Source organism: Platalea leucorodia, assembly GCF_965183815.1.
Source record: "Platalea leucorodia genome assembly, chromosome: 3".
NCBI lineage: Eukaryota > Metazoa > Chordata > Aves > Pelecaniformes > Threskiornithidae > Platalea > Platalea leucorodia.
Window position 1 is genome coordinate 26,980,447 of NC_138825.1, and position 24,383 is coordinate 27,004,829.

The following is a 24,383-nucleotide window of genomic DNA, read 5'->3' on the forward strand; positions in this document are numbered from 1 at the left end:
TGGGCAGCTAAAAGGTGGAGAAGACCTAGCTATATGCCACCTTTGGCTTATTATGCTGTTCTGATCTGCTCAGACAGAGAATATAATGTCTAATACTGTTTTAAACCTTCACGTATATAATAAACTTAAGTGACAGGAAGCTGTGCGAGAAGCATCTTAACTTGAGCTTGAAGTTCTGCTAAAATGCAAATAGGTGTTATTGCAGATACCCACTACAATGGCATCTGTGTTGGTCTCCCCACTAGTCATGACACATAAGTTCTTGACTGGCTCCTGAACCATCCCCAGGCAGGGCTCCATGCATCCAGCTGCTCTCTCAAATCAAGGGCAAGTCCCCTTCCTCGCCCTTCCAGCTCGCCCTTCTTGAAGAGCCTGTATCCATCCATTGCATGGCTTCAGTTGTGTGAACCATCCCACCATGTCTCCATGATCCCAATGAGGCCATCTCCCTGTAACTGTACATAGTCTTTCTAGCTCCTCCTGTTTGTTCCCCATGCTGCCTGCATTAGTGTAGGTGTTTCTGAGAAGCAGCTGAGCATGCTGAGTCCCCAGTACAGGCTGGGAATGGCACTGGAATATGCTATCTGACCATGGGGGGAGCTTTCTGGAAAAAATAGGAAAAGGGGGGAGGCAGGTGGGTCAGATTTTTTTTTTTTTTTTTCTTGCTGGTATAAGAGAAGACAGCACACTCCCTGTGAAAACTAGAATAGACAAATCAATCAAAGCTTCTCCACTTGTGTTTAGAAGTACGGGAACAACAGTACCTGCAAGGCAGAGATCTGTATGATCCTGCCAAGCATCTCCTGGGGTATGACTTGAAGCTGCCAAGTGGATGGATGCTCCTGTTCTCCAGTGATGGCATGAGATGGTTGTCCTTTCAGGGCAGTACAGCTGACCATCTGCTTTTTTGGGCTCCTGTTGGTCTGTTAGTAAATGCACTGACAGGTGTGAGATGGAAGCATGTAGCTACTGAGTTTCCCTTGCTTCTTTTGCTTTCATGCTGGGATGTGTGTGGGTGGACAAAAGAGGGGGCAGGCCTTGAGACAGAGAAATAGAACCTGAAGTTGAAATTAAGGTTTCTTCTTTTTCCCTTTCAAACTCTTAAACTTCTTTTTTGACTGCTTCCCAAAAAACAGAATCTTACACGGTGCGTGTTTAAGATGGTTCTTTCCTCATACTAGTTACAGACCTGTAGTCCAATAGATGAACAATATTCTGTTCTTCGGTCTTCACTGCTGAAACAGTGTGGTTTGAAGCATGATGCTTTGAAGCAGACAAAGCCTTGAAAAGGGAATTGGAGATATTTATGTGAGGCTGACTGCACACTGGGGATAAGATAAGTATGACCAGTTGACCGTACTGATTTTATCAGGTTTGATTATTGTACTGTACAAAGTGTATGAGATTCTAATCGTGATTATGCCAATATAAAAGATATCTCCCTTCATGAGGGTGTAGTTCAGATCCAGGATGGATTTCTCTTTTATTCATATGCAGACTTCAATAGCACAGAAGACTGGAGGGAAGACTTGTGTTTTATGGGACCATTGTGTTCTATCATTGTGCAACCAGACATGAAGAAAACGCTCGCAGCCATTACCAGTTTGGGTTACAATGGAAAATATGATGCAGCAGGCAACTATAGCAGGAAGGTACGAATGGTTCAGTACATGGAGTACTGGTATGATTGCAAGGGTCCACAGCACAGTGCAATGTGCATTTCAATAGTTCAGTGGCCAGTGGAATACTGGGGCAGATAAGACATTCAAAACAGCAGGGAATATAGGGGAACCTGAGTGCAGCCACACTTCTCGAGCTGCCTGCCATCAGCTAGGAAGGACAGCAGTCTGCTGTGAAGCTTGTCCTCTCCTGATGCATTAGGGGAGTATCTATCTGTGGTAGAACTGGTGAGGAACAGAAGTAACTTTCTAGCCTTGCACAGCCTGCACAAACATGTGTAAATCAGTGTTGATGACATAAATACTGTCCTCGTAGTAGTTATGCATTTTCCTTCCTACAGCTGTTCTGTAAGTCACATCATGGCATCAGTCTCTCTTCAGCAGAGATTTAATATGAGATAGTGCCATAAGTGGAGAGCAGTGGGGAAGGAATCTGGGAAAACATTTGGTGGCTGCATATGAATGAGAAAAGCTGTTTCCTGTAAGCTTTTGATGTTGGATATTGCCAGATATCCCATACAATATGCAAACACAGTGTACTGACTGGGTAGGGCTTGGGAGGGGTTGGGGCAGGGGTTTGTAGGCCCAGGCTTTAAGGTGCTACTGCAGATAGCTGAAGAGTTTGATTGATCTCGGGTAAATGGGCAGTGAAAGAAGCTGCTTCCCAGAAGACGACAGTATGGGTGGAGAAACAGAAAGGACTTAAATCTGACACTGCTATGTTTGTGCATGTACGTGTGCTGCTAGCATTTCTTTCCTCCTGTAATTACTGTCTCTAACCTTATACTGCTAGAGAGTACTGCTTTATACTTTTAAGAGGAAAGTATCTGGTTTAGTACCATTTTCTGCGCAGCGATACACAAAATGCTTGATACTCAGTAATGTTTGCCTGAGGCTGCACAGCCAAATTTCCCACTGCTTGCTGACAGGAAAGTTTTGTCCTTCGATAGCTACACAGTAGTACTTCTGTTTTAACAGCTATGGAGGAGCTTGCCGTCAGTCGCCATTTGCCTGGTGGACCAGTTGCATTCCTGTAAAGCAGGGCTACTTTCCCAAACGACCTGCTGTTTGAAATGTCCATTAATTGCAGGTCTTTTTAAATCATAGAATCAGAATGGTTTGTGTTGGAAGGGACCTTAAAGACCATCTAGTTCCAACCCCCTGCCATGGGCAGGGACGCCTTCCACTAGACCAGGTTGCTCAAAGCCCCATCCAACCTGGGCTTGAACACTTCCAGGGATGGGGCATCCACAGCTTCTCTGGGCAACCTGTTTCAGTGCCTCACTACCCTCACAGTGAAGAATTTCTTCTTTACATCTAATCTAAATCTACCCTCTTTCAGTTTAAAGCCATTACCCCTTGTCCTATCACTACATGCCCTTGTAAAAAGTCCCTCTCCAGCTTTCTTGTAGGCCCCCTTCAGGTACTGGAAGGCTGCTGTAAGGTTTCCCTGGAGCCTTCTCTTCTTCAGGCTGAACAACCCCAACTCTCTCAGCTTGTCTTCATAGGAGAAGTGCTCCAGCCCTCTGATCATCTTCGTGGCCCTCCTCTGGACTTGCTCCAACAGGTCCATGTCTTTCCTGTGCTGAGGACTCTGCAGCTGGCTGCAGTACTCCAGGTGGGGTCTCACCAGAGCAGAGTAGAGGGGCAGAATCACTTCCCTCGACCTGCTGGTCACGCTTCTTTTGATGCAGCCCAGGATACGGTTGGCTTTCTGGGCTGCAAGTGCACATTGCCAGGTCATGTTGAGCTTCTTATCAACAAACACCCCAAAGTCCTTCTCCTCAGGGCTGCTCTCAATCCATTCTCTGCCCAGCCTCTATTTGCGCTTGGGATTCCCCCGACCCATGTGCAGGGTTGCTACAGGATTGCTTGCTTTTCACACTTCAACAGCTGTAGATTCGTCTGAGGTGAAAAAAGAGCACTTCCAGTAATTATAGCTGAAAACCAGCAAGTTTCTTCTAGTCTCTGCTGAGCTGCATCTAGGGTGGGTAGGGAAAGCAAGCTGCGCTTCTGTGCCCCAGTTCTCAATGATCAGGTCCTCTAGGAGAGAGAGGGCAGCATATAAATGTGCCAACTGAAGGAAATAATCAACACACAATCCACAAAACCTCTTTACCCTAAGGATCAGATTTTACTTTCGCACAGATTTCTTCTCCACTGACTCCAGCGGTGCTGTTCCTGAAGTGTTCTGGAAGGAGTTTCAAAGGCTCTGGCCCCACAGGAGCTGCCAGTGTTTTGCGAGCTTTTGCAGTACAGGCAGGCAAAACATATTTCATCAAAGGGCTGGATTTCTTCTGAGGTTGACTCAGAATCTCTGCTTGTAAATATACTTATTCTTCCTCATATAATGTTATTGGGGCAGATTTTCAAATTATGTCAATTTTGAATGTTCAAACAAAAAATTGCCTGTTGACAGAATTGGAGACTATTTTGTATGCTGTCACATCATTTTTCTGTTAACCCTTGGCAAGTTATTTTCTCCAATATCTTCATGGGTGCTTGATAATTTATGTTTTAACTTCTGATTTTCCCCACGTGGTACACAGCAAACCTGACTTTATGTTGCTAAGCCCCTGACGTAAAATACAGCTGTGAGTGCTTCGCACCTATAAAAAAAACAATGAACCTGATCTTATGAATGATAAGTATTACTGGTGACCCACTAGAAAACCCTGATCTCGGAAGACAGGGAATGGGTGTAAGAGTATATGATTGTTCAGTTAATTATGTACATACCTAGATGTCAATGGCATCTAAGCAGGATGTTTAATAGAGAAAATCTGGATGGGATTGTAGAGTTAAAATGTGAATAAAAAACTTTAACAGAGAAGCCTAGTAGCATAGGCTAATTCTCCTAGCTTAACCCCTCTAGTTATTTGTGGAAACAACTGCACTTTCAATGCGGGTATTAATTTTTCTGGTCCTGTCAGGAAGGAGCTGCAACTTGCAGATATGCAGTCTCTCTAGTGAGAGAGATGACTGCGCCTTCCCAGTTATCCGCTGATAAGCTTAGCGCTGATATCTGTGCAACAGCAAAACCATACTGTGCTTCTGTATTCCTTGCGTGATCTCTATGCTGTTTCTGTGTTTTATCATTGTGTAGTGAATGCACTGGGTATGCTGTAATTCAGACTGTGGACTTCAAAAATTACAATCAGACAAGTAAACAGAGCATAACAACTATGATCATCAATTCAAAACAGCTTGATTGGACCAGTGTCTTCCCATTAGAAAGGGAAAAAAACTCAACTCCAAAACAAAGAGCATTTTTACTGATGGCTTTGTGCCTTCCACAGGCTGATGATGTGTTTTATGTTATTGCTTGTGTTCCGAGTCCTTCCTACCATTTCTGATTTTACTGCTATTATTTGTCTGCTGCCATCATGATAGTATTAGAAACAAAATGTAGCAACATCTATAATTAGGGTTGTCTACACATTTTTTCTTTCTATTTTCCATTTGATTCATGTTCCTAACTTTCTAAATCTTTCAATTTCCAAGTTGAGATAATTAAGGTCAGCCATTTCTGAGAGCAGAAATGTTGTTTGTCCATTTAACAAAGCAAGATTTTCATCTTCAGAGCAGATATATAAGAAGAGCAGGGCTGGAAATTGAAATCTGGCAGCAGGAGAATACTCATAGAGAAGAATTCTTGGAAGAAACCCAAGCCTTCCTTCTTCAAGAAAGATACCAACAATGTAAGGATCTTTAATAGTGACCCATTGGAAAATGCTGGCCTTGAAAAACACACAAGATTATGCAATTACTAAGTTAGCCATATACATAGTTTAATGTCAGTGGAAGTGCTGACTAGACATAAAAATCATATGTATTGCCTTCTCTAGATTAATCACAAGCCAATGAATCATGGAAGCGACAGGGAGATGCCCGACTTTAGCGTGACTCGGGAAAAGATGGCCATGTTTAGCTTCTGAAAGCCACTGCCCTGAGGACCGGCTAAGACATATAGGCAGCCTTTAGCTGCTAGCGCTTGCAGCCCAGCCTGGCAGGCTGACCACATCTGCGTGCTGTGGGGAGGCGCCCACTGGGAGAAGCAGCATGGGCTGGCAACCCAGCTGCGGCAGCAGTAGCATCCGGCGGAGGAGTGGTGCTGCTGGAGCCCAGGACGTGTGACACTTAGGAGCATCTGGGAAAAGGTCATAGGTGAGGAACAGAGTGGACTTTTAAATACTGGACAGTATGTACCTACTGGGTTAGCTAAGCTGATCTTTGGTACCTGTCTCTTTGTAAGCTTGCCTCAAAGAGGACAGAAATGGTTTTCTGCACAGTCAGTTCTGTGCTAGACCTCGCCCAAGCTGTGTTGCTATGCACAGATGTTTGTTAGCATGCCTGTTTGTCAGCCAAGTGTGACTTGTTGGTGTGTTTTGTATTGTCTAAAGTTGGAGCTCTTTGCGCTGTTTTGTTTGTCGAGATCCTTAAAAGCATCCTCCTTGGTGCCTTCTTTTTGGGGAGTGAGTTCCCTTCTGCTGTGTTCCCCTCTAGCCCGCTGTGATAGCAGAGTGCTGTGTGTGCATATTTTCAGGCACTGACTTTTAGATATGTGGGGCTGGCAATTTGTGAGTTAATTGATGATGTCTTCATGCTGCAATTAACCTAATTATGGGTTTGATTACATTAATTAAACTCTTGTCCCAGACAGCAGCTGTTTAATCATTTGCCTTCAGGCTCCCCCTCAGTTGGGGTCATTCTGAAACCTGCTGTTTTGGGTTGGCAGAGTTGCATGGTCACCAACTCTATGCTGACTTTTTCCCCTTTAATCTTAAACTTTCTCTTTTTAAAACCCTATTGTCAAGCTTCAAATGCCATTGATCAACTTCTGTAGTGTTCTTTGGAAGCTCTTGAAGGTATGACTCCTCTCTAGGGTGGTGGGAGAGAGCCTTTTTGTAGTAGTTTACACCAATTTGCCTTTTGCTGCGTATGTGCACTTTGTGTTATGCTTATGGATGCTGTGCTGGATGCACAAACTGAGAGAAAAAACTAAGTCTTGCTTTGCTGCTGTAGCATTTTCTTTTTCAGTACAATTAGCTGTTTTGCATCACAGCTTGTTTTGGAGAGCTGTTGAGTTGTAAAGGGGCAGGATTTGGGAGCTGAGCCATAATGAACTCCATAGTCAGCTTTGGCAGAACCAGCAGTGGCATAGCATAATAGGAAAGTGAAGGTGCTGGTTTTGGGAGATATTCCCATCTTTGGTAGCCATACTGAAATAAGCAGTGAATTTTGGTGTTTCTGCTGTTTAGAAAGTCTTGCAGAGGTTTGGTGCAAATCAGTAAGGATGTGGATTTTCAGTGGAAAGCACTTCTTAAATTTATTTCAAGGTAGAAAGGAAATGTAGCATCTTTGACTTCTTGGAAGTAGATAATGGCAGAGGCTCACTGATTAAATCTTGCACTCTTCAGTTCTGGTTGCTTCTCCTTTATCTTCTGCACGGACATATTGCAGTGGCTGTTAATTCTCATTGCAGAAGAGTCAATGGAGTGGTTCAGTGTTTGTCAGCCGAAGGGTGCCTGGCTGATGCTCTTCTTGGGAGTACCTGTGAGGGAGAAAAGGACTTGGTCAGTGAAGAAACTCCTTTCCTTCCCCACTCATCGTGTCGTCTAGTTGTTTGTCTGTGTAAAAGCTCCAGTCTTTGGACTGACTTTTTAGAACAGATAACAACAATTCAAGCACAGTGCAAATGCTGGGCTGTTGAATGGGAGCCTGGTGATAGACTGTATCATTTAATGACATGGTGGTTTGTGTTAGTTCTTCTTGAACTGAGTAGCCTTCCTCAGGGGTACTTTGGCAGTACCTTAGAGGGATAAGGAGGTGTGGACATGGGGAGATGGTACTAGTTTTCGAAATGAGATGTGTTGCACATAAAGCCAATACTAAGGGTTTGTGCCTAGAAGTTGAACATCAGAGATGGTAGCTAGGTTCAGCTCAGCCAAGCACATGTAATCCAACCACACTTGCGTCCCCTCAGAGCAATTCATTGAACATACAGCTGGGAAGGCTGGGCCAGATTGTGGCTTTCCTGAAAGCAAGGAGAAATGTTGGTCTTCTGTATGGACTGTTAGCTGACAGAAAGCAATGAAGAAATGGTTACTTCAGCAAGAAAAGACTGTAACTCTGGTGGAGTGAGTCCTGTGGCAACATCGATGCTGCTACACCTTTCTCAGAATACCGCAGATCTTTTAAATTTGATACTTAAGCACATGCCTAGGACTGGTTTGTCCACAGCCTTGTAGTAATTGTAATAATTTATATGCCTATAAAAAATTTCCATGCTGATTTTGTAGCATGTTTTCATCCAGTCTGTGCAGAAGAGTGTAAGTGACTGTAAATTAAGTGAAAAAGGAAAGCGGGCAGTTCCATGCAAATGTATATTATGTGGAAGTGCAGACTTCCCTGACGCTGCACCACGAGCTTAGCTCAGGGAATGAGCAGAAAGAACTAACGCAGGAACTATGTTGTCTTAATGGTGGATTATTGGAATTGGTTATACAAAAAAAAAGAAGAGGAATTTAGCTTGTGTGTGTGTAAAACAAATATTTCTACTTGCTGATCACTTCAGTTTGCCCCTGTTTTGGGGTTCTGGTCTTTTGGGGCACTCAGAAGCCCCATGTCATTTGGCTTGTTTCAGCTGAGGGTGCTCTGCAGCTTGAAGTATCAAGCCTCAGGTTAGAAAGATTGCTTTTCAGAACTGAGAAGCATTTTAAATTGATGGCACTTTTACAGTGAATACCTTTCCAGAAGGCTGAACAGCAGCAAGCCTACAGAAGCCAGTTCCTTTATACATTGCCTTATCCCTTGTGATTGCTGTGACGATTAAATAACTTCAGAGTAGAAAAAGTTTGAATGGCATTTGCCTTGAGCATTCTTGTGCAGTGCTTTTTTAATGAGCTCCCACACTTCCAGCTTGCAACTTCTAGTATTTAAAGCTTTCTCTGTGCTTTCACTCTTATTTTAATGTTGATGAAGTGTGTTTTGTTTGTTTGTTTGTTTTAAAAGACTTTTATTAGCAGTTGTCCTTTTTCTGTGGAGTATGAAACTATGGATTCAGGCAAGTAAAGTTTTATATTCATTGCAACTTAATTCTGTTCTAACTTTAGCCTAGCTGGAAGTATGAGTCTATCAGACAGTACAAGGGTAGTATAATACAGGGAGGAAAGAAACCCTGATAATGAACACTTAGACATTCCAAAGTATTTTTTCAAGCACTTTACAAAATGTTTATAAATGTTCATGAAACTGCTGTGACAACACATTCACACTATTGTACTGCTGTTGGAAACACTAAAGTACATTGCTCCTCTCCTAAGGCTGAGGAAGAGGAGACTATGCAAGTACCAGCAGAGGGAGTCAGGACTGGGCATTAACTGCTGGAGATTTTCAGATCACAGTGGTCATCATCTGGAAGGGGAAACACATTCTTGATGTGTGGGGTGAAGTATTATAAAAAGCCTTCCTTTAAGAATCTTCTGCCTCCTGTGTGATACACATATGTGTTTTCTCCCTGTGCACTTGGATTAGGAACACGAAAACACATTCTAGTCAAAAATGCTTTACTGAGAAATTTCCCTCTTTCCTGTGCTCTTCACAGTCCACACTAATATGAAGCATGGAATGGGGTAGCGTTTAGAACTGTTCGGGATTTCACATCTCTGCCCTGTCAGTGGCAGAAAAATGAAGTCAAATAGGAGAGGCTCCTAGGAAGATGGCTCCACACAGCTGGGGAGGAAAAAAGGCTCAAGATACTAGCAACATGCTGAGAAGAACCAGTATCTCCTCTCCTTCCAGCTGCGGAGCAGTGGTCTCTAGATGGATGGATGCCGTTCCTGATGGCACAGTGATGAGGAGAACTCGGGCAAGTGAAAATGCTGTTAAGAGACTTGTGGCTATGCAGAAGCTCTTGAAGTTGTTTTTGCCAGTCTGCAGAGTAGCGCAAAGGACTTTATTCCTCCTTTTCACGCCCGGCTTGTGACAACCTGTGTGCTTAGGCTTTGTATGAAGGATACTGTTAGGACCCAACATTTTTGTTCTCTTTAGTCCCCTCTGCGATAATCTCTGGATTCTTTGTTTAGTCCTCTTGGCTTGTTCTAAAGTGTTTATTCTTACATCTTTCTGACTTACTGCCTAAGCTTTCAGCATGGAAAAAAATGGAGAAAAGTAAATAAAAATTATGGAGTATTTGCTTTAAGATATAAAAAAATGAGCAATTTATTTTCATTCGCTTCTAGCAAAGGCAACATTACGGTACTATTTGTTATTACAGGCACTGTGTTTCTCTGGTCTGACTTGCACAGTCTAAAGTGTCTAGCATTGCAGTCACAATGCTGACACACTCTTCAAACAAGGCTTTTAGGGATGCTTGTTAGCCACAGCTCAGCCTACTCCTGCTGCATTTCACTTACTGATCTTAGTGAATGTCGTCCGAACTCAAACAGTTTCTTCATTAAGCAGGCTTTTGGTACCATTTCTTTTTCCTGGAGAAATAGAGATTTACCCAGAGACAGTGTTTCTGTCTTCTCCTGGGAGCTGATTACCAAACGTTCAGAGAGAATCGGTGCTTGTTAGCCTCTAGAAGCTGCAGAAGGTTCTGGACACAGAAAATGGGTGTTATGGCCTGTGAAGGAAATAAGCTGATAGGCAAAGGGCAAAGCAAAAGGTGGAAAAAACCCCTGCTCCTTATCTCATCAGCGCTGAAAAATACCACAAACACAGTGTGGGAGCCGGTGGGGGCTAGTGCATGGGGGAGAGGACCTGAGTTGGCAGGTTTGGCCTGAGTTCCCCGCTCTGTTGCACACTCTCCCATGTGACCTTTTGCAAACTGCTCCGTGTGTCTGCTTTGCCTGCCTTGCCTCTCTAACTCTTCACATCTTACTAGTACAGAATGTCTTTTACTGTGCTCTGTACATACCATACCACTCTGTAGCTATTCCCTCCCTCTGCAGGGCTACTGAAGTGTGTCTTTTTGACTTTGAGGATATTGGTATCAGTAAAGGCAAGCCTGTCCAGAAAACTGGATGTTTAAACTCTCTCTGTATTTTTCACCAGTTCAGCTATCCTCTGGCGCTTTGCGTTCCATGTTCCTAACCTCACCTACATTCCTTTTCTGCTCCTCCATCCTGCTCTCACTTATTTAGGCTTGCATCCCTGTCCCTCCCCTTCCTCCCCTCCTCCAACCTGTGAAGACTCCCTGTTCTCTTGACCATCTAATTTAACTTTGATTCCCTCCTAGTCATTAGGCTTCTCTATTGAGGCCAAGAAGGTCTGGCAGCCTCTTTGATGGGTCTGCTAAGCTGTTGATTTAAATTTTGCAGGTTCTGTGATGCAGACACTGCTAAATCACTGCTCCCATGACAGGTTTCTGAAAGGCTGGAGGAAGACAGAGTAATGAATAGAAAATTGGAAGAGGTGAGAGAAAACGGGAGGGCAGAACTTCTGGAAGGAAGCATGAAGAGTAATTTTGGGCCAGGTAGATGACAGGAATTTGACGGGGGGAAATGGTTTAAAGAAGAGTATGTGTGTACATGTGGGGTAGATGGAGAAAGGCAGGATAGATGGTTATACATCGGAGGGACATTTGTCAGAGGGAGCTGAAACCATGGTGACCGGATCCTGAATGCTCAACATCAGGAGTGATATTTAGGGACAGCTTCAAGAGACTCTTATCCAGAAAATCTAGCTGTGTGGTTTGCAGGTAGACTCTCTTATTTTTTAAAAAGAACAACAAAACAATGAATCAAAAACCTAAAAAAAAAACCCGCACCCAACACTGAGGCTGTGTACCATTCAAAGCATGTCAAGTGAGCTTGACAGAAAAATATTTTAATAGCCTGGTGCTCATGTGCTGATTGATTACAGCAACAGATCAAAGATAAGTATTCTGTCAAGAATCATTAATATCTGTCAGCCAGTAGTAGCTATATAATATCAAAAAATCAAGCTGTTGAAAAGCATTCTATCCATGCCTTGTTCCTAAGACCAGTACATGCATATTCATGGTGGTACACACAGCTTACAAACGGTTCTTCACTCACATAGCTTTTAAAAGATGAGCATGCAGGTTATTACCACAATTTGTTAAGTGCTAAAATGAGTTCCTGCATTTTTACTTCTTTATAATTTGATAACTTCAATGCCTGTAAATGACATGCAATGTATTTGCCACAGTTGTTTGCCCAACTCCTACTGGTAGCCTCCAATTACTCTATGAGCTGTAAGATCTTCTTGTTGCCTCCGTCAGTGGGAAGGAAGAATTTAAGAACTGGTAGATGCTACATAGGTGATACTGCATGTGGCAGAGAATTACGGAAGGCAAGTTCTTCAGTGCTTAAACAAGGGAAAGACTTGTGAGAACTGACAAAACTCCTCTTCTGGAAGTCCTCTGTTGTTCTGAAAGTCATCCCTGATCTGCAAGAAGTATCAGGGAATGCTTCCTTAATGACTGCCTCGGGACTGCTGCAGGATTAGGCTAGATCCAGTGTCGTGTCAGCAGAGAGTCGGGATCTGAACTGTCAGGACTTTTCCTTTTGGAATCCAAAGATCAGGATTTAAGTTCAGGAGGAGCCATTTTTCTCATATTATGTGCCCTGTATCACAGTGATGAACGGTTTACTCTGAGGTTTGACTCCTGATGATGTGCTAGGGCTAACTTAAACTGAGATTCTGGCTACTGTTACCAATTGCTACAGCCACCTTTTATCCCTGTTGTTCCTAAGACTTTGTTGACGCACACATGTGAAATCACTTAAACCAATCTTGGAAATTACCTTTTTCCTAGGATCTTCTGGGAGTGCTAGGATAGTAGGTGTTCCCCACCTGCTGGGGCTGGCCAAGTAAAGCTTCCTGGAGCATGCCTGCCAGAAAATGCATTACTCCATAGAGAGGTGCGAGCAGAGAGGTCTGTGTTTATGGCCAGAGATACCTGCCTTTCCCAATCTTAATCAATTTCTTCATGGTTGAAAGGCTCCAAGGATATGGAAATGTTTGGTTCATATCCCTGCTGTATTTATGGAGACTGGAACAGGTCTAACAGTAAAAACTCTTTTCTTCTCCTTTTTCTTTCTCTCAAAATACCCAGTCACCTAAAGGTGAAGGAACTCTACAGGAAAATGGGAGACCTGAGTTTAGGTCTCTACTCCTGCCCTGAGATTTGGAACACAGGCCTGTTGTATCCCAGATGTACGTTGGTTGCAGGGGAGTATAGTTGCTGTCTTCGCTAAATCTTTCTTCCCTAAGCAAGGAAAAGCTTTGTGTGCCTAACTACTGGATGAGGTCTGTAGCTGCAAATTATTGACAGAGATATTTCATTGCCTTTGAGAGTCCTCTGTACTTTCTGTTGGCCAGCTTCAGCTTGTTAGCATCTGCAAATGCTGTTCTTGTGTGCCTCACTGGTTCAGGCACTGCACAAGCAGTATAGTTGTCTAAAAAGGTCCCAATGGGATATTACTACATCATTACTTCTGACTGTATAAGTTTGTATATGTGCGAATATATTTGCATTTTGTGCTGGCTTGCTAACAAACTCACCAAAGCACAAAACACAGCTACCTGACATTTTTTAGACGTCGGATGATTTCCATGTAATGTTTACTTTAAAAAGAAGTGGGCAGTATCTCTCATGCAGTAACATCTACCCCTGAATATAATGATGTATCTTTTTTAGAAGTTAGGTGTGGAATTCCCAGCTGTATGCATGCTTACCTTTACTGCTGCTTTTAGTCCTGCTGAGTTCTAATAAAACAGCAGAGTCAGCCTAGAAGACAAGCATCTTCAAGACTGGAGCCATAGGAACAGTAATGATTACCCATTTCTGAAAGTTAGGCTATAACCCTCTTCACCAGTCCAGAGAAAAGTATTCTTCTCACATGTAGTCATCCATGGTTTCTCGTTAAAAACCCAAAGGGGTTGCTTCAGTTATTTTTTGATAAGCCATATTTGCCTTCACTAACCTGTCAATTCACTCACCAGTAAAGTGGACCCCCTAGAGAAGCAACTGTCTATGAGCTTTTCCCATTTCCCATTCCTGTACATACCGTATGTACCTCTTGATTTTGGTCTGCAGGCATATCTGTGACTGGTGTGTGGGAGGAGCATGACTCAGACCTAGTCATTCCAGTGACGATTATTCTTTAACCACCTCAAATTAGTCTTCATCTGTGAATGTCACCTTTTATCTCGGACCGCATTGGCTTAGTCAACATAATTAAAAACTTCAGTATTCTTATTTGTGTTATAAACACCATTAAATATTTGTAACTATTTAATGACACCAGAAGAGGGAAGCTTTTAGACCTGTTTGTCTTCAGGTTTGTTTGGGAAGTGTTTGAAAACCTTGTATGGGATACAGTCACATAACATGTTTGTACTTGCTGCACCCAAAAGTAAAAGATGTGCGTGTGCAAGAAGGGATTAGCAGGTCACTCAGTGTTGGCTGGGGAGTGTCTTGCAGTCTTTCTGTGGTTATTGAAGTAACACCACTCTGGGAACCTGGCTTACCAAGATTATTACATCAGAAGCTTCAGAGCCTGAGCTGCAGGGAAGCAAAGCAGTCAGGTACAGTGCAGTCCAGTTAAGTGCAATAGCTTTAGGGGCTTAATTTCACAGCAAAGTTGATCTGAACGGAGAATTAATTGTTGTCCTTAGCTCAGGTATCCATTCATCCTGTCAGGATGTGCTCTTAACTCAGGATGTCAGACGTGCTCTTAACTCTAGCTGGCTGGCCTGCCAACTGAACAGGCTTGACAGCTCCTCGGTGATTAACATAACCTCTCTCTGCGGGCAGTGTTTAGATCACTGACTTTTTTGCAGTGTGACTGCTTGGAGTGAAGTCAGCTTGAAGGCTGCTAGTGAGTGTAAGCCAGGTAAGTTACAGAAGACCCAGGCTTTGTGTCAGTTACACACTTTCTGTTGTTTTCAGGGTTTTGTTTAACTAGTTTTTCGTTTGGGGACAATGCAGTTAATCCAGAGAAGTTACTTCTCTCTGGAATCTGTGGGACAAGGGATGTGCCATTTTTACATCAGCTGGCTAGGTGAGGCCAGCGCTCTACCACCCACCTCTGGTTCACTTCACAATGAAACCATAGTACCTTCATCCCACTCTGCTTTTGTATTGGGATAATTTATAGGCATTAAAATTTTACCTTTTCTTCTCAGAGAAGATAAAACCTAAAAAAAAGACTGTGATGTACTTGCTACATAGACAGCAAAAGCTTTTGTAAGTCAGTGGATGAAAGTTAGTGGTCGAAGAGAGCTGCTTTGTCTCAGTATTTCTCCTAACTGTGTCCTTAACTTTCACCACAGGCATACATGCTCACACCTGTGGAACAGTGTTTAAAGCCTATGTATAGCTAAGTTGAGGTTTTAAGCCTAATGAAAAGTGAGATCACTGCAGCCTCAGGGGAGGCCTTGGGTCCTTCCTCCTTGTAGTCTTACTGGTGGATTCAGATCTGAACATACTCAGCAAGAAATGCAGCCAGCTACCAAGTTCCCACATGGGCGCTCTGGTGGGAGTAGAGGGAATCTACCTGAATCCATTTATGATTGGGAACAAAGGGTAACTCTAAATATCTCACTGGAATGCAAGATACCTTAATTAAATGAGATCTGGAGCAATGACCAAAAGGAATCACGCTGGAGAATGCTGCTTGGGCAGTTGTCAGCAAGTGACTTTAGCCATCAAACTCTTGTGTTGTATCAGTGATGGTGGGAAATGCAGTCCAGAATTCAGTATGCCTAAGTGCTAGATGATGGCTTTGATGTGCAAAATTCAGATCCAGTTCTGCACTCTCAAAGGCCACAGGTACGTTATTGCAAAATCAGGCTCAGGAATTGCCAACAGGAATGGGCCTGAGCCAGCAGTACAAAGCCCAGCAGAACATGTGGCAGCATTGTAGAGAAAGGGCCAGAAAGTTCAGATAAAACACGGTCTCCTTGAGCCTCTCTAGATTTCCCTCCTGCAAGGCTTTGTGGAAAACATCATACAAATCATAGAGAAAATAGGGTAAACAGAGGAACCGTAAAAACTACGTATGTAAGCAGTTTCACATGAAAAGATAACAACTTTTCCTTTTTGTTCACTCCTTTCTTTATTCTTTTCCTAACTGATTTTTATGTGTAGCTCTGTTTCAGCAATAGATTTAAAAAAAAAAAAAGAGAGTTTGCTTCTAATTGGGGGTAACCATTTCAGATAAGTTGAGGGTAGGTAAAAAACAGCTCTCAAAGCAAAAGCCTTCATATTGGTGCAAGTCAGTAAAAACCTAGAAGCAGTATCTGGAGATTTCATTTTAACCAAGTAATTGAAAATGGCCATGCATTACCCTGTATAAATTGTAGAAGAAAAATGATGCCCTTAAATGGCTTAGTCGTCATTTAAATGGTGATCTGTTCATTAATGCTGGGAAATGAAATGGAAATCCATTTCAATTTTCTAGACAATTTAAATTTTATTGTCCATAAAATTCTACAAAACAGTAAAATAGTGTCCTTTCTTGCAAATTGTAGAGGATTTAATCAGATTTGGCCATTTTAATAATTCTCGTCATGGTAAAACTTGCTAGTGAATACATTGAGCTGAAGTCATCCCTTTGTTGATAAAAGTGTCCCACTGGTGAGTCTGGCCTCATATGTTTGGAATACAGATGGTTTTCGCAGCTGTAATCTCTTTGTACAGTTAGTTTCCTCTTGATAATCAAATTGGCTTAGTCTAGAGCAAGGCTTAGCATTCACTGAAGTACACATGCTTAGAACACAGAGCATCATCAAGATCCTGCTCCACATTTAAAACCCTTTATGACCCTCCTGAAGATGTTCTGATAAAGATCTTGTTCTTCACAGGAATTGTAGTTGTTTTAACTAGTTGTGAAAATCAGTACATTTCCTGGCTGTTCTGTCTTACCTTATCAGAGATGAACCCATTTTGTGGGGGATGAAACACAGAGAGGTAACTGGAAAGTGCCATTTCTGTGGAATTATCTTCCTTTTTCTCTAGTCTTACCTTTAAGTAATCATGCTGATGTTTCCCTTTGCAAATCTTCTTGCCTGTTGCTCTTGCTATCCCATATTGTTGTATTTTGACTGAAATAAAATTTGATTCTGCAAGGAGCTTTCTGCAGACTCATTGATTAAACTGTAATGGTTCTTTCAAAGTCTTTTGGGTATCAAGGGCTAAGGCCCTAATTTCAATTAATTAGTAGGCATTACTGTGTTTGCAGTTAGTCATGGCTATCTGGTAGGTTTGAGAATTTACCCATAAGCTGAAGCAGAACATTTATCTTAATATCTGGTTTCTGATGCACCTTTGGTTGTAAAATGATGTTACCCCATTGGGACTAACCAGTCAGTGGAAGTACAGGGCCTTGCAGAAATATTGATGCCTTCAGATAATTTAAGTGAGAAGAGTCAGGTGAACTCGTTAGTCTGCAAGTGTTTTTTATTTATGGAATAAGAACATGCAGCCCTGTTTTCCTGAAGATGAGAGAAGCTTTTGGTTAGGGATTTCAAAGTCTACCAGCTTGCAGTCTCTCTGTATCCACAATGCTCTTCTCTTTAATTCCTTTCAGTGTCATGCTTGTGTTGTCTTCTGCTGGCTTCCCTTTACAGCACAAATGTAATGTACAACCAGACTCTTATTCCTTAATTTTGCAACCAAGAACACATCCAGGTCCTCACAGGCTAGTTCTGACTTGTTGTGCATCTGATTACTTTAGTAATCTGCTTTTCTGCAAGCATATTGGCTGCAGTGGAGCCTGTGGCTGTCATTAAATCCCCCTCTGGATGACTGTTAGCGCCTTGCAGTGTGAATATAATACTAAACTGTAGCTGTCAAAACAAATGAATGATGAGTTTTGTGAATCAGGATTCTTGCCATTTTACTTGTTTGGACACTTCTTAATTTGCCAAAATCCAGACTTTGCAATGTTAATTAGTGGGATTGTGTTAATTTAGTCAGGTGCTGCTGTACAGAGGTAGGAGCCTTGGCCCTAGAGGTACAGCCACCCTTCCGTTGTGCGGATTGCCAGGGAGCCCTTCATCCTCTCTTTTCATAAGCAAGCTCTTGGATCCAAGATGCAGCCTTTCACAGAGTGCAAACTGATGTTGGCCCTTCACTGTGAGTTTAGAGAGAGCTGTTTGTGTTGGAGAGCTTTCTTGCAGGGCTGATGGTGAAGTTTGTTTTATTGGCTTTTATTCACTTTGGCTCTGATCGCTCCTCTGATCAGTTTTGGTCTGTGTGTTTTCCCATGCTGTTTATCTCAGCCCAAACACGCTGAAGGCAAAAGCAAAACCTGTTAGAGATTTGTGCTGCCCACGATGCCCAGGCTTGTGAAATTCTTGAGCCAAAACACCTGCGATTGCTGCTACCAGCTGTGTGGGCGCTACCAGATCAAATCAAAATAAAAAAAATTTCAATTTTGAAGCGTCCTCAGGGATGCTGGAGTTCAGCATCTTTGGAAGGTTTGGTGTTTTACCAACACTTCTTCCATATTAAGCCTTAAACTGGCAAAATGTAAGTGGTTTCAAGTCCCTGAGATAACGGGGTTATTCGCCTGTGGGTCTGTGCTGCTGGAGTAGCAGCCTGCCTTTATTTTGTAGAGTTAGGAAAGGGTGTGAGGAGAGAAGCAGTGGGAGCTGTTTGTGGTGTTTGTTCCATAGCTGTTCTTAACTCTTCCCTTTCTGCCCTTACACACTGCAGACAGCCTATTTTAAGGTGCACAGATGTGTCTACTACTCTAGTCCTTGGTAGTTGCTTAAGTGGCTTCTTAGAGCAGCTGTTCCCTTATTTATGTCTCTTTCATTTCGTTGCAGTTCTTGGTTTTTTGATGATGGGAAGAGGAAAAAAAAATCACGTCTCTGATGCTCTGTTGTTTAGCTCTTATCAACTGTGTTCTCACTGGTGGCCTATTCTTCTGCAGGGGAGACATTTCCATTGTAGCTGGAGCCCACTGTGGTCCTCCTGTGTCCCATCTGTCATGAGCAGGGTGATTTCAGCAAATGTGATGATGAGTGTGAGAAGATATGCAGTAGGATTTGACTAAGAGTTTAAAAGAATTTGCCTGTGGTCTCTCATCTTTCATCCTAGAAGTCAAGTGGTTCTGCCACATAGCTTGATGCTCATGTCCCTCGTGGCCTATTCAGGCTTTCTGCTTTGCTCTTTGCCATTGAATTGATTTTCAGACTTGCTCAATTGATAGTAGTGTGCCGGTTCTTTGATCTTTGCCATTGCTACTGCCTTGCTTTTGCTTGTGGGGTACCTAAGCTAAGGTGCAAATTACAAGCTGGTGGAGTGAAAGAGGAGGGAGGTGGAGCAGTGTATCAGTTCAGTCCAGGAGAACAGAGCGCCGTGGGAAGAGCAGGATCTAACAGTCACTGAAACAGCATGGGGGAGAGCTCCTCTGGGAATTTACTTTCACTTCAAAAAATGTCTTTTTCCCCAAGTTATGAAATTCAGGAATTGATGTACATGCTAAGAAGATAGTAGCAATTGTAATTTGTTTTATATCATGTGAAAACGTTATGTAAATATATTGTGAAAATTCATAAGTCCATAATATTAATTGACCTATTGGATTATGGCTAAGTTGTTTGCATTTATTCTTTACTAGCTAAATGAAATTATATCTCTATACATTGTAATAATAAAAAATAAAAGGTAGATAAAAGATTACAAATAGGAAACTCTATAATATACAAAGCTTCTTAAGAAGTAGCAAATTAAGCAGCTCTGCATCTATCTTGATAGAAAATGGGGCAACCTATTTAAATTCTGTACTGTTCTAGAAGGTTATATAGATACTCGATAAGTAAATCTTACTTTAGGTGCTTTGGTTTCAAGTTGCAAGACTACAAATAACAATTCTATCAAAACTAGTGCTGTAAACAATTCGCTGATAGATACCTGTTTGGTTTGGTATTTGCTTGCAGACTGTAATTAACAGTTCAGTGTTTTTCTTTTAACTGCATGCTCTCTACCCATAAGTAGGCATAATTACCACTAATCAAGACCCCTAATCTCAAGCAATTATAAGATCTTACATTGTTCTAATTGCACATTTAAAAACAATGCGTTTTTCTCATATAATTATGGTATAATCCATACAGTTATTAATTTCTGCTTTTCTTTTTATCTGATCAATGTTAATTTTGTGTGACCTCACAACACGTTATCTGAAAAATGCCTTTGAGGCATGCAATTTTTGTGGTTAGTTTACGGTTATGTTTCGCCTTCAGTGAGAAGTGATGTAGTGCAACAGGTTTTCAAGGCTGTGCTTTCTCTCAGCCATCTATGAACTCAGTAATTCGTTCTAAACTAGGAACTTGTTAGTGAAACAAAAGTGCAATTATACATTTAAATCATCTACTATTTGTCAGTCCAGGTGCTTGCTCTTTGAATAGTGTTTAGGTTAGCAAAAGTTAACTCCTCAAGTGTGTAAAAGGTGCTTGGTTTGGTTTTTTTTTGTTGTTTGTTTTTGTTTTTGGTTTTGGTTTTTTTTTTTTTAATTGTTAAGTGGAACTTATACACAGACAGACAGACTTTCTGTATCAGCTTTCCAGAAAGTCAAAAAGAAGGCTGTTCAGTTTTAGAAAGCATTGCAAGTCTTGGGGGCAAGATATAAGAGGTTGTTCGCTGGTTGTTGGTCTCACTTGTTGCTTTATAGTTCTTATGCACACATTTTGTATGCAAGGGCTTTGGATGAGTGCATTTTGAACAAATCATCATCAATCTGATGATTCATCTCAGGAACCACATGCAGCACTTACATCTGTAATTGGGGTAATTGCAAACCTCTCATTCTTACAGATAGAAATTCTTCCTCTTATAATTCTAAAATCAGATCCCAGATCTTTTACTGTGGTAACTGAGACCTACACTGACTTGTATTTATTTCTCTATTCTTATTTGTTACATCATTAAAACTAGCAGATGATTTGGTGACCTTTCCCACCTGTGTCTGACCTTCATGATTCACTTGTGTGGGTAATTGGCTATTGAAATTCCTGTGCTTTTATCTTTGATGTTATTTAAACACTGGTTTAAATGGGGTGACACAGACTGCATTGTAAACGGGTAGCCACATTGTTGGGGACAATGTGTTTTTCTTTATCTATTGTCAGAAAAGAATATTAATGTCGGGGGGGGGCTGTATCTTTTCTGAGGGATCTTGACATTCATGGAGAGGAGGTGTTTGCTGTCTGCTTGACGTGCTGCAGCTTTGTGTGCAGCGTTAGAACAGGCTATTGCTTGTTCTGCAGAAGAAATTTTCTCCCTGGTTGACATGTGGGCATGATTGCTACAGTCTTATTCCTGGACACAGTTCCTCAAAAACCACCGCACAGCCTCCATCCAGCTGATGCATCCAAGGAGGCTGTTGGGGTCAGATTAATTTGTGACCTTTCTGCATGATGCACTTGTGGCCTTCCTTGAGTCGAATCTATCCCACACAAGGACATTTCCCCCTCCCACCCTCTTACACCCCTTAAAATACTTTTCCTTAGTTCCTGTGATCCCCTGCACATAGGACTGCGAAGGAGTTGATAGATTGTATACAGTCTGTAAAGCATCACTACAAACTCTGGCCAAGGGCTCCAGGGACCTTTGAATGTTGGCCTATGACCTGCACTGTTGCTGTTACAAGGTAGTGGTTGAATGTCAGTGTTCAATCAGTCTTGAAACAAGGATTTGGAGATTTTGCTCTGTCATAAATTGCCCAACCTTCTTCCTGTAGTAGAGTGGTGTTTCTGAAATCTTTCTGGGGCTGCAGTGTACTGCAGTGGGTTCATTTCATTATTCCTTTGAAAAGAAGGAAAGGCACACAGCTAGCTATTTCTATGCAGAAGAGGTCAATGTTTAATATGCTAATGTATCTACCCAATATTAGGCTGCAGAAATCCTTGGCTTTAATGTGTCTTTAATAGTAATAAAGTGGTTAGCTAACGACAAATTAAGGATTGTAAGTTTGGCTTTTTTTTTTTTTTTTTTTTTAATTAATGTAGGCAGGAATAATTTTTCTTGCCAAGGTAATTGTCATGCTGGAGCATAGTAGCTGCAGTTTGCAGTGGAAATTGCTCTGGGACTGCTCGCCTCATAATAGTAAAAATGAAGAACCAAATTTTTTGTTTTTTCTTTAGGCTTCCTGTAGCTGGACAGTAATGGGACAGAGTAGGGAGTCCATTTTACCTTTGCTGGCATAGAACTATACGTCCCAAGATACTGAACCAGCAGGTCTCACCGTTTGCCAGACAGCAAGAGATAGTTGCGTGCGCACAAGTATGGTTGCCCAGAAATCTACAGATAAGAATTTGCTTGTGACCCTCTTCCTAATCTGTCACCTATTTTCAGCGTTATACTGGCTGGCAGAATAACGATGTTTGTGGATGCCTTGCGCTGCTGCAGTGTTCTGCTAGTGGGGCTCCGCCATGTTGGAGGCCCTGGGTTCGGTTTCTTGTAGGGAACCTGGAAAGACCCGTGTAAGTAGGGCCTAAGGTAGCAATATTGTAGGGTTGTGTTTGCATCTGCATAACAGAGAGCAAAACAGGACGTAGTTAGGGAAAGGTAATGCTGTTCAAATACAAAATACTCATGGATTAAGGAGTATTTATAGTAAATCTGTTTTTTAAAGCATTTCTTTATTCTTCAGTATTCATTGCATCAGACTTGCCAGTATGGTTTAGCTCAGGCACAAGTTAGGGTTAAACAGAGAAATAATCTGTACATTTCTGGTCACTGTGTCCTTATTTATACTCTCCAATTTTTTAAACTGAATTTGCACATTTTTATATATATTTTTATACCCGTCTGTACAAAAGGGTAGTTGGAAAAGGGGAGAGCTGGTCTCTACAGGAACTCATAAAAATAAAAGTAGTCATATAGTGTCAAGAAGGAATTCTGTAGAGAATCAGCAGTGTAAAGGCCTTGAGCAAATCTAGATTTAAATCGCATCTCTCAATGATCAGGGAAAAGACAGTCCTATAAGTTTCTCTTGCACATTATCAAAGGTTTTTTGTTGGTCATAAAAGCATCTTAGTTGGCTTAAGGATATCTGCCTGTAACACTGGCCTGAATAAATAGCTGCATTCTCAAAGGAATGAATGGGATGAGGAAATTTTTTATTTTTTTAAAAAGAGGGGGTGAGGGAGGAAATAAACAGTAAAAAGGGATATTTAGATAAGGCAAAATATTATCTTATTTTTTATAAATATGACTTCTCAGTTATTTATTTTTATCTTGAGTGGAGGAGATACTGACAATTTCTTGCCTGTTTTGGGGGACAGCAAATGACAAAGAGGAAGAACTTCCTCAGCAAGCCAGAGCACTTACTGGTGGTTATCGGCTCATCTGCTGTCTGACTGTTCCTCTCCCTCTACAGCCAGCCTCTCACTGATCACTGACCTCAGTCACAACATAGGAAAGCTTCCCTTGAGGCTTCCTGTCCTTGCCTTTCATTCAGGGCTGGATTGGCTGGAAGAGCCTCAGCCTCTGCAAGCCGTCAAAACACGACCATTGAGACTTCCACCAGTCTGGTGTTCTGCCTTGGACTTTGGCAGGTGGATCTTCTCAAGTCCTGTGTGTTTTCATCTGCTTCTCTCCGCACCTGGAAATACTGCCCTTTTTTCCTTTCTCATGTTTATTCTTAAACCCAACTTGATGAACCAGCTGGCTTCATAACTATGCTGAATGAAGTCAGAAGGACTGTGCAGCATTTGGTCTGTGTTTGAGGGCTCTAGCTCTTGCCTCAGGCCTTGCTGTTCTTCTGTCTGAAGAATATAAAACATAATGTGAGTTTTCATGTATTATTAAACTTACATCTATAAATCACTGGTGTAGCTGTTTATTACATATTCCATCTTCTGCTTTGATGCATTGTTGTTGTCACACTGAGGTGGGTAATGATGACTCGGCTTACTACTGTGGTAATCCACTTAAAGCTTGGAAATCTGTCACTGATGGCATTTCAACACAGGCGCTATAAACCAGAGATGAAATTTTAAAGTATTTGCTGTCAAGCTATTTGTCTTAAAATTCTTGTGTCTTCTATTGTGGTTTCGTAGGGGTTTGGATCCTACTGAATTGTTTGATGGACAAATAGTTGTGTTTTAGGAACTCTATGTTGCGGGACTCACCATCACAAAAGCAGGCTGTGGTCCTCATCTTGTAGTGCTGAAGGTGACCCATAAAATGCTTGTGCTCATCAGGCCTTCCTCACAAAGCATGGATATTGCATGCATTTCTACGGGCCTGGCATTTCCAGTCTTAAAGCACAGTGGAACACAGACTGATCATCACAACTTATTATGTATTTTATCTGTTGTTTTTCTTCTTTTTTACAGCTCTTCTGTATGCAACCATTTTTGGTAATGTGACAACCATATTTCAGCAAATGTATGCTAATACAAACAGATATCATGAAATGCTGAACAGTGTCCGGGACTTCCTAAAGCTCTACCAGGTCCCTAAAGGACTGAGTGAACGTGTGATGGATTACATCGTTTCCACCTGGTCAATGTCCAGAGGAATAGATACTGAAAAGGTAAGTAAATTTAACTACAAGGAAACAAGTCACATCCTGAAAGTATTCCATTGAAATAAACAGGAGGTACTTTCTTAGTAAAGAAGACAAATATTCTTTAAATAGTTCCAAGTAGTAGCTTCCCTTAATTTTAAACTTTCAAATACGGTATTTCACCTATTCTGTCATACTG

General features: G+C 41.8%; 1 protein-coding gene across 1 annotated transcript in view; it reads left to right on the top strand.

Moving 5' to 3' along the window:
- KCNH1 (potassium voltage-gated channel subfamily H member 1) overlaps positions 1 to 24,383 on the top strand; it is a gene marked incomplete at both ends in the record, with an annotated part of 186,301 nt that overhangs the window by 66,247 nt on the left and 95,671 nt on the right. The window contains one exon of the mRNA XM_082306005.1: positions 24,012 to 24,211. Within this exon, the coding sequence (XP_082162131.1) occupies positions 24,012 to 24,211 (200 nt within the window). The remainder of the gene's footprint in view (positions 1 to 24,011; positions 24,212 to 24,383) is intronic.